Source organism: Nyctibius grandis, chromosome Z (genome assembly GCF_013368605.1).
Source record: "Nyctibius grandis isolate bNycGra1 chromosome Z, bNycGra1.pri, whole genome shotgun sequence".
NCBI classification, from domain to species: domain Eukaryota; kingdom Metazoa; phylum Chordata; class Aves; order Nyctibiiformes; family Nyctibiidae; genus Nyctibius; species Nyctibius grandis.
In genome coordinates, this window is record NC_090695.1 from 59,435,867 (window position 1) to 59,453,097 (window position 17,231).

The 17,231-nt window shown below is 38.9% G+C and overlaps 1 protein-coding gene across 9 annotated transcripts in view; it reads right to left on the reverse strand.

Annotated features, from left to right (window-relative positions):
* Nucleotides 1-17,231, reverse strand: part of PPIP5K2 (diphosphoinositol pentakisphosphate kinase 2) — a 53,759-nt gene that overhangs the window by 35,408 nt on the left and 1,120 nt on the right. For 7 of the 9 annotated variants that reach the window (XM_068424006.1, XM_068424011.1, XM_068424010.1 and 4 more), the window contains exons 1-7: nt 13,290-13,418; nt 6,449-6,850; nt 4,741-4,936; nt 3,941-4,031; nt 2,959-3,044; nt 1,241-1,395; nt 730-831 (exon numbers count right to left, since the gene is read on the reverse strand). In XM_068424006.1, the coding sequence (XP_068280107.1) occupies nt 730-831; nt 1,241-1,395; nt 2,959-3,044; nt 3,941-4,031; nt 4,741-4,936; nt 6,449-6,592 (774 nt within the window). In that variant the 5' untranslated portion in view covers nt 6,593-6,850; nt 13,290-13,418. Of the gene's footprint in view, nt 1-729; nt 832-1,240; nt 1,396-2,958; nt 3,045-3,940; nt 4,032-4,740; nt 4,937-6,448; nt 6,851-13,289; nt 13,419-17,231 lie in introns of those variants that run through there. The other 2 variants (XM_068424005.1, XM_068424004.1) reach the window with 1 other exon arrangement.

Here is a 17,231-nt window from a genome sequence, read left to right on the forward strand (position 1 = left end):
TTAACTGCAATTGATAAACGGGCTCTTTGGCCTAAGATTGGATTAGATCTCACACTTCTAAACCTCTTGTTTCACATGTTCAAGTGTTCAAGTAAAACACTTGTTTCACATGTTTTGTGATTGGCTTAAAATAGCCAGAACTAACACAAAGGGAAAGCAAGCAATCTCCACACATGGCTGGCTTGACACCTATTCTGTTATTGCTCTATGTTAGCACTCTTTTGTGATACCTAATCTTTAGATCTGTTAAGAAAATAAATGAATAAAAGAGTGAAAATAATTACAGATAAGGTCAATGCATTATTTTCTGCAACTTCATATAATTTTAGTAAGTAACTTTTGTTTATTAATTAGAACACTAGGATAGTTGATAAAATCTATTTCAGTTACAGGTTTCTTTGTAACCTTTAGACAAAATATCTAGGCAGCACCTATCTGTTTACACAGGAAAGTATATGCTGTTCTGGCACTAATACAATACAAGAAAAGAAAGACAATGTGTTGGGTAATAAGCCTCCAGCACTTGATTCCAACAACATAAGCAAAGCTGCTCTACGTTACAAGTACTGTGTTTAGCTAGCATAAGAATTACATTCTTTACTTATGAACTGTATCAAAACTTCATTAAAATTAATCCTTGACACAAAGATATACTTTCATCTTATAACTGACAACCTCTTGGAGCATTTGATTGTTCTAAATATAAATAAGAATGCACAGTTGTCATACCTTCACATCAGTGCCATCTGTAGGCATGAATTCCTCATAAATATAGGAGCCTGTTTTTCTCACACTGCTTTCAGGGGAATAAACACTGCTTCTGCTGCCAATCTGAAATGAATATTTTTCTATCAATAAACTCATAGGCTACTGCCTGAGAAACTTTAAAACTCCTTAAAATAACACAGCTGTACTGAGAAAAGACTTCCTGTACCAAATGAAGCAAGTAGGTTTTGATCAGTCCCAAAAGATTTTTATAAGACTCTGCAAGTGCACTGATAGCATATGCTTCTTTTACCTACAAGAATCTGCAGTGGCTGACAATCTACTGCAAGGAACAAGGGTCTTCATTCACTCTACATGTTCTTCTGAAATGAATTTTCTCTGATCTGCACTACTCCTACTACACAAGCAGGACATTACAAAACAGGTCCAAGCTAACATACAGATAGGACAGAATTACTCTGCAATTCTGTTACACATCTACAACTTTTCAACAGCTTTAGTACAATACCCTCACCTTTCGAAAGAGCCTCTGGCTTCCACCCCCAGCAGATGTTGGATAATAAATGTAAACATTGTGGTCCTCGGCACTAACTGGCTTTTCTACAAAAGGCTTTTGGAAAATTTCTCCATTCACTTCTACATGGTCTTCTCCTTCAATCAAGTTGCATTCTGAAGAAACAGTGCGAACAACAGAGATGCAATAATATATTCATGGAATTAAATAATTAGAGATTTGGGGTAACTTTGTAGGTTGAAATAAAAAGATTATATTACATTTTTTGGTTCACTGATTTCTTACTGACTGCACAGACCGGATGATCATGTGCTCAACATGTCTGCTGCATCACATCTATATCATGTTACTTTAACACTACGTTCTGGGATTTCTGTTGATTCCCTCAGTGTCAGACAGGAAACTGTCTCCTACAGATGCATAAGCTTGCATGGGTGTTATTTTCGGGGGAATGTTTTAAAGACAGGGGGTAGGCTGTCTCTTCCTTCAGTGTCTTTCCCTGAAATATGAGGGGGATGGCAGACGGACAGTAACCATGGTGTGGTGCCAGATGCAATAGTGCTTTTAATAGGCTGAGAACTGTCTCACACTGTGTGACTGATGCACCGTGCACAGAGGATTAGGTCCTCTGGAACCAGGGATCAGGAATCTCTTCACTACTGGCTGGCTGCATGCAGCAGCTTTTATTTGACTTGTAGCATAAATGAGCCCTTTCCTCCCTAGATTACACAGACATTTTAACCTAAAATTCCCTACATCTTAAGAGTTACACCACAGTAGTACTTCTATTTTATTTATTTTTTCTTATCTCTTACTCCTGTGTCTTGACCTGTCATTGCAATCTCCTGTTGTTGCTCTAAGTTTTTATTTTAGTAGAAAAAGCTGTTATGTTTGTTTTCAGGTACAGAAAAAATTAATTCCAATTTATATTCAGAGTATATAATCTGCAGATCTGTCTAGACTAGATTTCCCTTACATGGTTGCTTGTACTTAGAAGGGAAAGTATTCAATAGTCTGACTTGTTTCTGTCAATATTACTTTCCTAAGTAAAATTACAGCTTGTTGTGGGTAATGTAACACCATGAATGCTGCTCTCTTTGATGACATACTAGAATGTCGGTTTGAGTTTGGAGGCCTTTATATTCTAGTTGTTCTACGATGGCTGTAAGAGGATTGTGACCCCAACCTTCAGAATCATGCTTTGCAGATGCATACTTCATAGAATCATAAAATGGTTTGGGTTGGAAGGGATCTTAAAGATCATCTAGTTCCAACCCCCCTGCAGGGACACCTTCCCACTAAACCAGGTTGCTCAAAGCCCCATCCAGCCTGGCCTTGAACACTTTCAGGGAGGGGGCATTCACAGCTTCTCTGGGCAACCTGTTCCAGAGGTACTACCTTTCATTGGGATGGAGTTAATTTTCTTCACAGCAGCTAGTATGGTGCTATGTTTTGAATTTGTGACCAAAACAGCCTTGATGTTTTAGTTATTGCTGAACAGTGCTTATACAGCATCAACTTTTCCGTTTCACATACTGCCCCCACAGCCAGTACAAGTTAATCCACAACAATATATTAAGTACTGGAGGAGAAATCAACATCTGTACCAATGAATTAATTGTCTAGCAAGTGAAATTTAGCTTTCCATTATGTATGTACTGTTCTCCAGTGGAAACAAAGACATGTCAATGGTTGATATTTTAGTTATCAGTTTTTACCTTGGGGATTGTTTGGATCACGGTTCAGAACTGCATAGCGAGGAAGTAAAATGCCTTCAGCCTTAAGAATACTGTATACTTCTCTCCTAGAAAAAAAAAACAAAAGTTGCACATTAAGACAGCAAATCCTGCCAATATTTGTATTTTATAGTCCATGAGTAAGGGAGGAGAAAAATACATACAAATTATTTTTTTTAAATCACACAGGATAAGATTACATATAAAATACTCTACTTATTAATACAATGCTTTAAAGGTCACTGACACAGCTGAACCTTTGCAGTGATCTCATCAATATAAATAAAAATGTAATTTGCTACGCCAGTCCTGTCCTCTCCACTCTGGCAGTGCAACAGCAATTTATATAGAAGAATTCTCTTGTTAAAGGAGACTATTAACAAGAAGGGCTGAAAAAGTTTATACATGACAGCAGCTGAAGGCACAAAATAGCAAGTCTGCTCACTGTTCAGAAGGCTCCAATGTTTATGTATTTTGCTCACTACTGTTTTGTTAATATTTGCTATGCATGACTGCAGCCCCAAAAGAAAATTCACTTTGAATAACCACACGATCTTTGAATACCAAAAACTTTTGTTAAGTATCCACTTAACAGAAAAAAAGACCTGTAGTAAGTTCCATGAATTCTACAATTATAGGAGGTTGTACAGTTGCTATACATACCTATGCTATACATATTTTCAGAGTTTAAACTTTTTTATTTGCTAAGCTTTAGACAAATGTATCACCAAATTTCTACCTTGGTAAATCTTCAGACCCATCAATATAAAAGCAGTAAAAGAAAAAACACACCTAAATGCATATCCCAGAAAACCACACATACATTAATAAAATATAACATTCACTGTGGTTTTATTTAGGCTATTGTACAATACACTGGAGCTGTTGCTATGAAATATCAACAGTTCTCACAGTCTCTGACTTAAAAGTAGTTTGCTGTTTAGAGGTAATCAGTGTTCCTTACCTGTCTTGTATGTGATACTGCATATTCAAGTCATTGATTATGAATGGATTCCTGAGTTTTGCATAGGCAACTGCTTTGTCCAGTGGAAATCCTAAAATATTTATTAAGGCAAATAAATTAAAACTACAAGATACAACACCAGTAAATATTTTGGAACCTTCATATTCAAGCTTTATAGTACAACCAGAGATATGGCTTAAGTGGGAGGATGCTCCCTCAACTATAAACACACATAACATCAGCTTAAGACGATGATGAAACTACAGCCTAATTTCGGTATAGGCTGTCAAAAGTAGTAGTCCTGTCTCCAACTCCTTCCTCCTCACTCCACATGCCCTCCACTTCCATAGGGCCAGAACTAAGGCTTTTATTGCCTCTGCCTAAAAATATGATTTTTAACTTCAGTTTACTCATCTTTGCTTCACTGCCCAGCCCCAGGAAAAAACCCTAGGTATTAGCAGAGATACACCAACAAGTGGCCAGAGACCTAACGCTCCCATTGAGAAAGTAGCATGCCTTCACAGTTATTGGGCCAAGTAAGTATTAGATCACCATTTCTACTGGCTCCACAAATATTCACTAATGGAATAGCTATTTTAAATACTATGTCAGACAGGGCTTTCTCAAGCAAAGAAAACAGTACCATTTAAAAAGCTTGTATTTTAAAAGTCAGTTGTATTCTATTAAACAAGACAACTGAATCACTTCCTAGGAAAATGCAATAAAACTACAAGAGAAAAAAAAAACTGTTTAAAGTATTTAGATGTCAAAAATAGTTATGGTAGTATTAGAATATTTACCTTTAGAATGAAAAGAAATGAGACAGTCACATAAAGGCCAGTTTTCTACTGGCTCATTCAAAATAACATCCTCTTCAAATATTACCACAGTTATGTACTTAAACATGGAGAGGCGTTCAAGAATTTCTTTCATTGGTTTGGACTTAGATTTCTTAGCCATTGAACAAATCCCAACTGCAATTTGTCTTTCTGGTGGCTGAAGAGCGGGGGAAAAAAGCAATTAATATTTTTAAGATTTCTCAGAAAACAACAGGGTTTTTAGCAGCACAATACTAGAGCAGATATTTTCTGTTAAAATTCACATACTACCTTTAATTTAGTTTTTATCAGGTAAATTGCTAGCAGATAACAAAATGCAGCATGACAGCACATCACACTGCATCCTTATGAAAAACGCCTCAAAAAATGAAATTGTTCAATAGCTCTACACCACTTTTTGTGAGTATCGTATCAGGAACAAATACACAGGATCAAAATCTAAGTCATAAATGTCAAATCCGAACGAAATCATACTTATAGCTTACTCTGAAATTAACTAGCAATTCATTTTTAAACTATTTTTTCTACGTCTACTTAGTAGTCACAAGGCTTCTCATCCTATTACATAATATTACAAGTGAACTCTGAAAAGGAAAACTAGTAAATCAGAAAATACTATTCTAGATTTCTGAGCTATTTTGTGCATAGACAGTTTCACTTTTCTTCTGCATATGCTATATTTTCTTTCATGTTATAAGCCTTTAAAAATTTCTTTCCCCCAGTGGTATTCCTAAGTGCAACAGGCAACCTCCTCCTCTGTTTAAAAACAAACAAAAAGAAAAAAACAGAACAATCCTTTATTTCAACTTACTGTTCTTTTAAAACATAGCCAATTACCTTCCCTCACTAAAATACACTGACAGAATTGAGCTGTCTGAGCTGCTAATTTTGCACTACTTCTCTGCATTTCCAAGTTACTTTTAATCATGGTGAAGTGTGTTATTAACACTTCCTTCCATTTAAACTTTTTAGATATGCTTGCAATCAGTGAAAATTTAATCTGACTATTCCCTAAAGTGAAATGTTACAGACTAAAAGAACAGCAAAATACAGCTAAAAAAATAACATGACAACTCATGCATAATAAAATTAAAGAGTTTGTCTTAAAACAAAAATCTTAAAATTGGTAAGGACAGTGCTAAAACACAGTTCAGAACACTCTTGATTAATTTAGCATGCACTTTCCATACACCAAGACAAGGAAGAAGAATGAAAATATGTCAGATCTTAATGAGAACAACAGCAAGATGAAAAAAAATGTTGAGTCTGTTCAAACTGAAAAATCAAAAGTTAACTCTGTAGCAGCTGACAACACACACAAAAGAAAAACTCTCAATCACCTTTTGGTATTAATTATCCAAATAAATAAAATGAAGGCTTATGCCAGCAAGTGCATTCCTAGAATCCAAATCAAGTCTGCAAAGCTGGCACATCAACCTCAGCTGCCCTGAAACTCTGTATTTAGGTCAAGCACATATACTCCAGAGTTCAAGGTATACCTACTTTTCAAGTGTGCTGCATTTCCAAACATAACTGACAGATCATTATCTGAATATGAACAATTTCCCAGTTCAGAACACCTTAGACTTTTGTGATCTAATGTCATTTCAAAGTAAAATAACACTAGAGAACATACAGAATAGTACACGCATGCCCCCACAGTACATACAGAGTCATACTCTTCCTCCTCTTCTTCCCCATGGTCATAGAAGTGTTCGTAATCTGTAGATCTGGCTGAATCCAATAATTCTTCTCCATCTTCTCCACCCACAAAGAATCTAGGAGGATCATTCTCTGTTGCACTAACAGACATGGTTACAAGATCTATAGAGATCTATGCAGAAACTGCAGCCACTTTGGCAGCTGAGATACTGGGCATGTTTCCTGCTGATTCAGGAACACAAAAGTCCCCTCCTCTTTGATATTCCTTGTGCGGTGTCACCACAGTGATGACGTTGTCTGCCAGACACTGTTTAACTGGTATCATCTGCTCATTATCGGTTTGAGTTGCTGCTCCAAGAAACCCAAAATAGGCTACTGTTTCCCTGAGATGATACAACAACTTTTCAACCTAAAAGAAATATACAAACAAACAACAAAAAGAAAAAACACACTTGATAAAAGCCCATAAAGATAAAACCTGCTCATTTAGAAAAAGCATTTGGATATTTACATACCTCTGAGCAAAGCATCAGAAACAAAATCATGCTCACTACACGCAGTCTACACTTTTACACGTATTTTTAGAGTAGGGGAATAATTTCAAGATATTGTCATACTACTGATGCAGACATTTTAAAAATAGACAATATAACTCACGAAAGTAAAAACTGTCAAATGCATTTTTTTCCTAACTTAAGAAGGTCAAAGTGCAAAGTATATCTTCTATACAAAAAATAACAAAAATCTTCTCCAATATCTGTGATACTTAACTCATCCCTGTCAGCAGCTGTTTTTTCCCCAAAAGTTTCCTGATCAAATGGCAATGGCAAACAGACAAAAATGCTAATGGAAACTATAAAGCCTCCATTAGGACTATTCTTAAGTAGAAACCTATTCTTTCAAAAACTGAGTGAATCTTCAGTGTGAAAGCAGAATGTATGTGCCAGCTTGATGTTTGCTTATTTATTTCCAACAAAGCATTGCTTTATTTTCACACTGAAAAATTAACTTTTACAGAGATGTACACTAGCACTGCCTCCTGTCAAAAGTACTTCTAAGCACTGTACCAGGGAAGTGAACACATATTGTATCCTTTTAACCAGTCATGTGAGAAGAAAATCTTGGCCTAATAATTTGTATACAGACACAGAGACTCAGAGCTCCGTCTTCTGATGTTTTAACCAGATAACTGTTCTTGCTATAAGTTGTGCATGGCTTTATACCATTAATTATAATCCATTTATTACTACTTAGAAAATTAATAAGCAGTTACTTGTTTAGAAGCTCATCCGATCAAACGCTTTAGGTTAAGTTGTTTATTAGTCAGATCATTACGTAAGTGCCATTCAACAATGATGCCTCAGCAGAACTAAAATTGTCTTTAAATATCTGTAAAAATACTTCGCTGTTCTATGAACAAAGTGAAGCAATAGTAAACTCCCAATGCTGATCCACCATTCAGCTTCCTGTGAAAGAGGGTGGTAAACAGAGCAAAAGTTATCCAGAAAGAATCTGTCCTAAGTCAGAGAGCAACAGGTTAAGCATGGGTAAACAAAACAGCTGTTGCAGATCCAGAAGCTGAAGCTGAGGTCTGAACAACAGACACACAAGGATCCTGGACTGACAGCAAGGGATTAAAAAGATTAATTTCTTAAACGTATTTGTTATGTATCTGCCCTCCTTCAATTCCTCTCTTGAAAAGTTACTTTCCATTATAATGTGAAACTGCAGCCATTTGTCCTTGAAGCAACAAGAATAAAATGAAATTTCAAACACTTAATTCATCTTACTCCCATGAGAGTTGGAAATTAGGTATTGAGATAAATCAATACTGTTTATGAAAGGGTGAAGAAAGCGAGCTTTCCAAATCCTATTTCTAGCAAGCTTCAGAAAGACAGAGGTTATTGCCAACACATACTGGCAACTAATACACAATTTTGAAATGGTATTAAAAACAAAAAGACCCCAAAAAACTGGTAAAGCCTGAAAATGAAGTTTAACAGTTCCTCTTGCATCAGCTTCCCCACCCACCACCCAAATTCTATAAATTGGAAACAAGTGTGTTAACAGCTTTTTAAAACCTAAGGTTTTCTCATAAAGAAGGAAAAGCAACCACTTGAAGCAGATAAGCAGAAGATCATCAAAAGCGGTTTTTTAAGCTTTCTTTCCCCTACCTATACCTGTAGTGCACTTTGTGAGAGCAGCAGAAGTTGTGAAGTTTGTATGCAGCTAATGACTAGTTATTTCATTAAGATCTCTGGCACTACCTGAGTCTCTCTAACCCGCAGTGATTACTTCGCAAAGCAAGTAGGAAACATATAAATAAAGACTGAAGCGAAAGCACAACATATTTGTCTAAAAATGACACAAAGATATAACCTGGCAAGCTTAATTCCCTCACGAACCTTGCTGGTGTTATTGGTGGCAAGCAGACCGGTGAAGTGGAGCTTCACTTGCGGAAAACAGACCTTGAACAGTCATATAGTCTGCCTGGAGTTAACAGACTATTATCTGCAAGGTTTATTACGTTCTTCACCCATCTGAAGGTGGATGAATTACTAGATTGCCACTCCATGCTATTATCACCGGGCCCCAGAGTTTTCAGATGGTTTGTAAAAATAAGACCAAAGACACAGGATCAAGAAAAGATACTGACACTTTTCAGGTTTGTAAACTACTGCATGGACTCATTGAATTGCATATGAATTGGCATTCTGACTGCTGATGGTTACCAGCTTATCTCCCAGACAGCAGATGCTGTAAGCTACTGTCATTAGCATAAATTTGAGTCAGGATATAATGAATAAATTATTTATGTTTTAGAAGAAATGCTTTCAGAGATGGGAATTAAAATTCTTTCCCTCCAAATGCTTTGGCTACTATAAAAACTGAGGAATCCCCTTCTTTCTTGTGATGTGTAAAATAGAAAGAGCCAAAGAAAACAGACATGGAAAGAGAAATATGAGAGTAAGTGACTGCAACTACAGTAAACAACTTACACAAGTCTCCTAAAAAGGTCTACAGTTATCTGACATCAAAAATGCAGTAAGACCATGCTTGGATAAAAATGTAGTTCTCAAGTTGTACACCAAGGAGAAATAATAAAAGGCAGAGCAAGAAGATGGAGCTGTCTTCCTACCCCAGAAGTACTGTCAATGCTGACGAGGAGATTCTAACACACAGTGCTCTAATGCAGAATTCCATCTTGTTGCCCCTGGAGCAGGGAAGAGTCTTCCCAGTACCATTTTTCTGTATTAAGGAGTGAGCAATAGCAGCAATACAAGGACAGAGATGCTCCATGTTAGATCCTTTCATACTTGGTGCATGAGCATAAGCCTCATCTGACAGTGAAGATTAGAAGATTACATGCATGCCTTAACCATGGAAGACTGCAATGTAAGCAAGACAAAACCCAAAGCATTGTGTTGGAATATACACTGACCCATTTCCAAAGAGACAGCATCAAGACTATCCAGGCAACAATCTCGTACCGTGCAATGACCTTTCCAGGTAAAATTAATTAGAGTATGTTCCCTTCAAACCTCAGCTGTTACACAGAGCTTCTGTTTTACAGCTTACAGATAAAAAAAAATCTCCTCTAATTTTGAAAAACACAATTTAACTAACAGTGTTGTTTCTTAAAAGAACTTCCAACCAAATGTATGGCCTGTTTGTTCCACCTGTCCTAAAACTTCCTAATCATGACCACCACATGATATGTCTTGGCCAATAAAAAAAAAAAAAAAAAAAAAAAGAACATGTTTAATTATTACCACTTGCTAGTGGAAGATATACAAAGTAACATTCTAAATATATAAAATGACACATAGACAAACTCAGCATTAAAATACAAATAGGGCTGTATTTGAATCACAGATTTTGGTAGCCTGCTAAGCACTCCAAGTCCAGTTTTCACTCCAGGGGAGCACTACAGACTTGTTTTCTAACAGAATATTTCTCCACTTCCACAAGTATATTCTAAAAGAATAAGCCAAAATGTAGTCCTCACTAAGTCTTAACAGATATTCCCACGAACAGTTTTCCTGTCCCCATTCCACATGTTTCATCAGCTCAGGAATCCAACCCTGGTATTTCCCATATTTACTTAGACCATAAAGATTACCATTCCAGTAACTGTCAGCGCTAAATCAGCTCAACACAGCAGCAGTGGTCTGAACAGTCATGTAAAAGGGGCTTAGACTATTAACAGTCACATTCCAAATACTAATAAAAACATACACAACTCCTGTACAAACAGAAGCATTTCACCAGGTTTTCTTCTGTGTCACTATGGCTATCAGAAGAACAAATATACACTGCCTCTACTGCACTCTAATGGAAACTAATGGAACAAAACTAGAATAAAAATGCTTCTCATCTGTTATCTCAAGAAAAAAAAACACATCATACACTAAATAGCTATAAAACATTTCTAAATCATGTACCGCTCAGGAAAACAACTTTGGGAAATTCCATTAGAACAAAACAACTACAAAACACTTTGTGACATTTACATTGTGGAATTTAACAAACAGGTAACTGTACAAGAAGTGTTAAGTGGTGCTCATCTGTTACATGATTCTGTACATATATATACATAACAATAACAAAACAGCCCACTCTCCTGCACCCTCTCCCTGTATTACTCCTTTTAAAGTTTCAGTTCTTAACCGCTGCAGGCATATTCAAACTGCATCCATTACCAGTCTCCTCCAATTCAAATTAAGTAGTTAAAACATGAATGATTTTAACAGCAATTTTTCAGGTAGTCTCCGTGAGATGACAAAAAGCTTTCAACATCTTCTTGCTAGAACTGCTATACCCAACATTTTCATTAACAGTACATTTAACAGAAAAAATGTTTGCCTCACTCCTGCTGAGGCATTTTACCCGTTTCAAAATTCCAATTCTGCAATATGATTTATGGTGTAACAAACCACCAAAGACAGCCAGTTTGTTGGGCTGCTGGTGGAGCAGAAAGTATGGGGAGGGGGCAAGGGAGAAGCAGAGAGGAGACAGAAGGAAGAAAGAACTGGCAGAGTCTGAACTCTGAGAGAGCTGACAGCAGCAACTGTGACCCCAAGTGCTCTGCGTGCAGGTGTAACACCTTTCTACAGATGATTCAAAGAAACTTGGTAATACTTCAGATTTAAATGTGAGACTCTAGAATTACTAACAAGGCCCACGCTCAAGAATAGCATTTCCTCAGGTCTGACAGGAAGACCAGGAAGAGAAAGGAGACAGGACAGGCAAAAGGCAGAAAAAGAGGGAAGGGATGTCAAGCCACAGAAGCTGCTGAAGACAACACTGTGCAAACCATAGAGACTTGTTTATTGCTGTACCTTACACAGCAAAAGATACATATCCTCTCCAATTTACTTAAATATTCAATGTCTACTGTGTCATGTAGTCAGTAATCCAACACATTAATATTTACACACAGACATTGTTCTGTTCTAACACACATCCTGTGAGGTGGTGAGTAGCAGCTGTCAGCCCATTACTGAGATGGACTAAATCAAAAAAAAGATGTAGAGCAGCTTTATCCCAATATTCCTCAACCACAAAGAATACTACAGTTTTAGCCTGATAATACTTTGTGCACAACAATCAAAAAAACCCAAACCAAATGAAATGAAACAATAATCACATAAAATACAAAGGGATATAAAGGTTTCCAGTAACTACTGGAATTTACAAGGTCCAGTGGTAAAACAGGCTGATCAAGAAACATGAAACTGAGAAATGCCTTTAGCTCTCCTTATCAAATACAAACTTCAACAACCACCTTAAGAAGTTTATCACCACTTTCTGTAATTCAGCTGTGCTCAATAACAGGAGGCACGGAATTGTGCTCTCGTACCACAGAACAGACAAGAAATAAGCTAAAAAAGGTAGCAAAGGAAAAAGATGCAATTATAAAGGCTACACTATACAGTGTTACAGGAACACCTGCTACTATCTTGCATTAAACTAACATCAAACTCTAGATTTCACAATATCCTGACATCTTCCCCCACCATATGTACAGGCATACACACTAATACAAGCTTTTCCTAAGTTTGTTTCTTATTCTGGAAGTATTTTCACAGGAAATCAGATGCAAGGTTTAGTCTGCTCTCCCTCCCCAAATCAAGATAGGTAATCTGCGAAGTATCAGAAGGCGGCAGGGCAGACCACTGCACATTCCCCTCTCCACTGGCAGGCAGTGTGGCATGGGCAAAAAGTGGTAGGCGCCCACAGAGGGATCCAATAAGATAAAAACAACCCTTCTCTCTCCCGCTACTCCATTCGAAAGCAGCTGACTTTAATCTGCTCCAACCAGGAGGCTGCAACCCACTCACTCTCCTCCCAGACTCTCCCAGGACTCCACAACTTGCTCCACTGCACTCCAGCACAGGGACAGCCACACCTTTACTACCCTCCTCTCCCCACACCAAGAACCCTGCACCTTTTTGTCCTGTCTAGACTCCCAGTCTGTGTCACCAACACTAGCTCTACCTGCTAGTCCCAATCTCCTCCATTATAGGCAGTGAGGTAGGGCAGTCTTCAAAATCTGTCAGGAAGTGATGACACAACAAGAACGTCCCAAAAGAGATTAAGAGTAGCCTTTATATGTTGCTTTTAGCCAGCTACTTGGTTGTGCCTACAAGCCAAGCACAGCTCTCAGACTGTCAGGTGAAGAGCCATAATCTATGCTGAATGACAACCGTAAACATGCTAAGTTCTTCCTGTTTGCAGGAACATTGGAAATATTTTGTACAGTGTTCAGCATTACTATGTAGTACTTTATGCATTAGTCCACCAGAAAAATTACATCAGCTCCCATTCCAAAACAGACTACTCACCTTTCAGTTTTGCTTTACTGAGACTTGAAGAAACACTCTGAAGGAGGAAGTGGACCCGTGAGTCTTCCTTGCCAGGTAAGTGCTTGCATTGGGTTTATGTGGCAAAGCTTTGGTAGCAGGAGGGCTACAGGGGTGGCTTCTGTGAGAAGACACAAGAAGCTGCCCCCATGTCAGACTGAGACAGTTTCATCCAACTCCAAGACAGACATGCTACTGCCCAAAGCTGAGCCCATCAGTGACGCTGGTGGTGCCTTTGTGACAACGTATTTAAGAAAGGGTAAAAAACACCACACAGCAGCTGGCAGACAGAAGTGAGAGTATATGGAACAACTCTGCAGACACCAAGGTCAGTGAAGAAGGAGGGGGAGGAGGAGGTGCTCCAGATGCCAGAGATTTCCCCGCAGCCTGTGGAAAAGACCACGGTGAAGCAGGCTGTCTCCCTGCAGCCCATGGAGGTCCCCAGTGGAGCAGATATCCACGCTGCAGTCTATGAAGGACCCCACACTGGAGCAGGTGGATGTGCCCTGAAGGAAGCTGCAGCCTGTGGAGAGTCCATGCTGAAGCTGCTGGCAGGAGCTGGGCCTGTGGTGAGGACCCCATGCAGGCGCAGGGCTGCTGGCAGGACCTGTGACCTCGCGGGGGACCCATGCTGGAGCAGTCTGCTCCTGAAGGACTGCCCCCCATGGAAAGGACCCACTCTGTAGCAGTTTGTGAAGAACTGTTTGTAGTAGTATCATGCAAGATTCCCATTCTTGTGACCCAGGTAGCGGAGAGAGAGCTGCTGATCTCTTCTCCCTGGGATCCAGTGACAGGACACCTGGGAATGCCTCACAGCTGCATCAGGGAGGTTCAGCCTTGACATTAGGAAGCATTTCCTTACTGAGAGAGTGGTCAAACACTGGAACCAGAACACTGGCTTCCTAGAGAGGTGATTGATGCCCCAAGCCTGTCAGTGTTTAAGAGGCATTTGGACAATGCCTTTAATAACATGCTTTAAATTTTGGTCTTCCCTGAAGTGGTCAGGCAGTTGGACTAGACAGTCATTGTAGGTCCCTTCCAACTGAAATATTCTATTCTATTCTATTCTATTCTATTCTATTCTATTCTATTCTAAGGACTGCAGCCCGTGGGAAGGACTGTTGGACCAGTTTGTGAAGGACCGTCTCCTGTGGCAGGGACCTCACGCTGGAGCAGGGGAAGAGCATGAGGAGGAAGAAGCAGCAGAGACAAAGCATTATGAACTCAACAGAGTCCCAATTCCTCATCCCCCTGCACTGCTTGGGGCGATGAGGTAGAAGAGTTAGGAGTAAAGTTGAGCCTGGGAAGAAAAGAGGGATGGGGGAAAGGTGTTTGTAGATTCTTTCTTATTTCTCATTACCCTACTCTGTTCAATTGGCAATAAATTAAATTAATTTCTCCGAGTCGAGTCTGTTTCGCCCGTGACAGTAGTTGGTGAGTGATCTCCTTGTCCTTATCACGACCGATGAGCTGCTTGTCATATTTTCTCCCCCTACCCTGTTGATGGAAGAAGTGACAGAGCAGCTTGGTAGGCAGCTGGTGGCCAGCCAAGGTCAACCCACAACAGTGCTCCAAATGTGTTTCCTGGGCAAAAAACTACTGCAGTGTTACCTGCACTCCATCTTCAGCAGTACAGTATACGTACAGGTGCTTTTACACACATTTTTTTCAGCTTGGTGGTTAGGACACTTTTCTGATAAACAGAAAACAGGGACTTGAAAACACTGAGACAGGAGGGAACAGAAACAATATTTGTCCCGTTCCATTCAACTTTTCTAACCATTAGGCTACCATAATCCAACTTCACTTTCCCCATACACCACTAGTTTTCTTTAAAAGTGGCCACTGGGTTTCTTTTTACAGGAGAGGGCTCGCTGCTCTGGATTCCAAGCACAAGGCAGGTACCTAATGTGCAAAATTTTACCAGCGAGACATCTACACTCTCAAGCAACAGGAATCCAGAAATACTCACCTTACTGGCATTGCCTACCGGAAACAACTCTCATCAGTCTTACAGAGGCACTCATATTTCTTAAAATGCTAGGCTAGCCAACTAACTGCAGTTGCCTAAATCTTCTCCTGGGGACCCAAACTATTTTCCAAGAACTGTGACCCCTAAATGTTTATGCCTAAAGCGGGATTTCAATCTAACCCTCCATAATACAGTAACTTAGCCCAAGGGACTAAAAATTTAAAGAGTTGTACTGTGCCATATGAACCAGGACTCTGTTAAGAAGCCAGCTTTGCAGTGAGGAAAGACATGTCTTTTAGGTTGTTGATGAGATTTCCAGTCTTACAGCATCACTGTTACAGTTTTCAAACAGTAACTACTTGGCTGATTTCCCCATGTTTGATTTCTTTCCTAGTTTTATTTCCAGTTAGTTAAGCAAAATATTTCCAGTCATTTAGAATTACCAAACTTAAATGCAAGTATCTTAATCTTTCCCTTAACAAATTCTTTGCTCGCAGAACTTATTTTTCTCCCATATCTCACCAGCAGAAATGTGACTTTTCAGCACATGTAACATCTGCTAAAACTGTGAGGTTTAGCCCCAAACACTGCACTATCACAGGGCATCTTTCAACTCTTTAGCAGTCATAAAGCATAAACTGCAAAATGAACAATTACCATTCTTCAACAGAAGTGTCAGAACGGCCTTAAAAGGCTAGAAAAACCTGTCTGGTAAATATCACTGCCTTCCGTTCAAGATAGAAAAGCTGTATTTTTTTTAAACTGGCAAACACTACTACAAACTGACATCTGGCATGCGTTACAAGTGTTTCCTGCACAGCCACAGAACAGATAACCTTCACATTCATTAACCTTCAAGCTCCTTTCTAAACCAAACCTTGTCAAACACATCACATAAAGATATTTACATTTGTGGCAAGCTTGAACGTTTCATGAAAGTCTGGCTTCCGAACTTTTAGAGATCCCACTCAAAGATGTCAAAACAGCTTCTCCATATTCTCACAAAGAACTTGTTACTTCAGCTTTGTAGAGATGAGCAAGTTTTTGCTAAAAATTCTGTACCAAAGTTCATTAGGCTCAGCCTCTGGAGGCCTGATCTTTTCTAGTCACAACTGTCAGAAGGATGAAACTCTCTTCCAGAGAAACAATCAGCCAACCAAGACAAGCCAACCAGTATAAAAATTTGTATTTCTCACATGTTGAACCATAAAAGAGGCATATTACATGAGTTAAATTCTTATGCCAAAAGCAGTTCCACATAGCAACCAACAGTTTTGGTATTGGTTGAATTGAAACTTGTTGAAAGTGATAGGTTTAGCTGCCTCTCATAATTTACTACCATACACGTTTTCACCAAAACAAAGGAAGATTCTATGGGAATTTTGACACCTCAGGCAAAAAAAAAAGTCTGGCTTCCTACTAAAGTAGAAAAATGATGCAGAAGGGATGCAGAAAAGATGGAAATGGAGCAGCTTAAATAGATGAAGGGAAACACCACTTAGAAAGATGCAACATGATGCAGAAATACTGTAACAAACAACTGTAAAGAGTAGCTTTTCATCTTAGGGCACTAGTCACAAGTGGTTTGGATGAGAAAGGAAACCACTGTGGTTTCACTGTGGTTGTGATACTGATCTCCCCCCGTCTTCCTGCTTGTGTGAGGAGAGCAGCTAACTACAAAATCAGCTACTACAGGGCAACAAAGTGTCCAAAACCACTGTATTCAAAGCTTACCAATATCAGTAAAGCCCACAGGTTCAGGAAAACACCACTAGAACAGAGAGAAACATGACACAGGCTGCTCTATCTACGTATCTCTCCCATCTCAGCTCCTGACAGGTTATTTTCTGGTTACTATGTGTAACTGGTTCTCAGCTCTGGGGCTGCTTCTGCTTTTCTTTCCTAGCTTGATTACAACGATTACAAAAGCAATCTCCCTTGCCCCGGGTAAT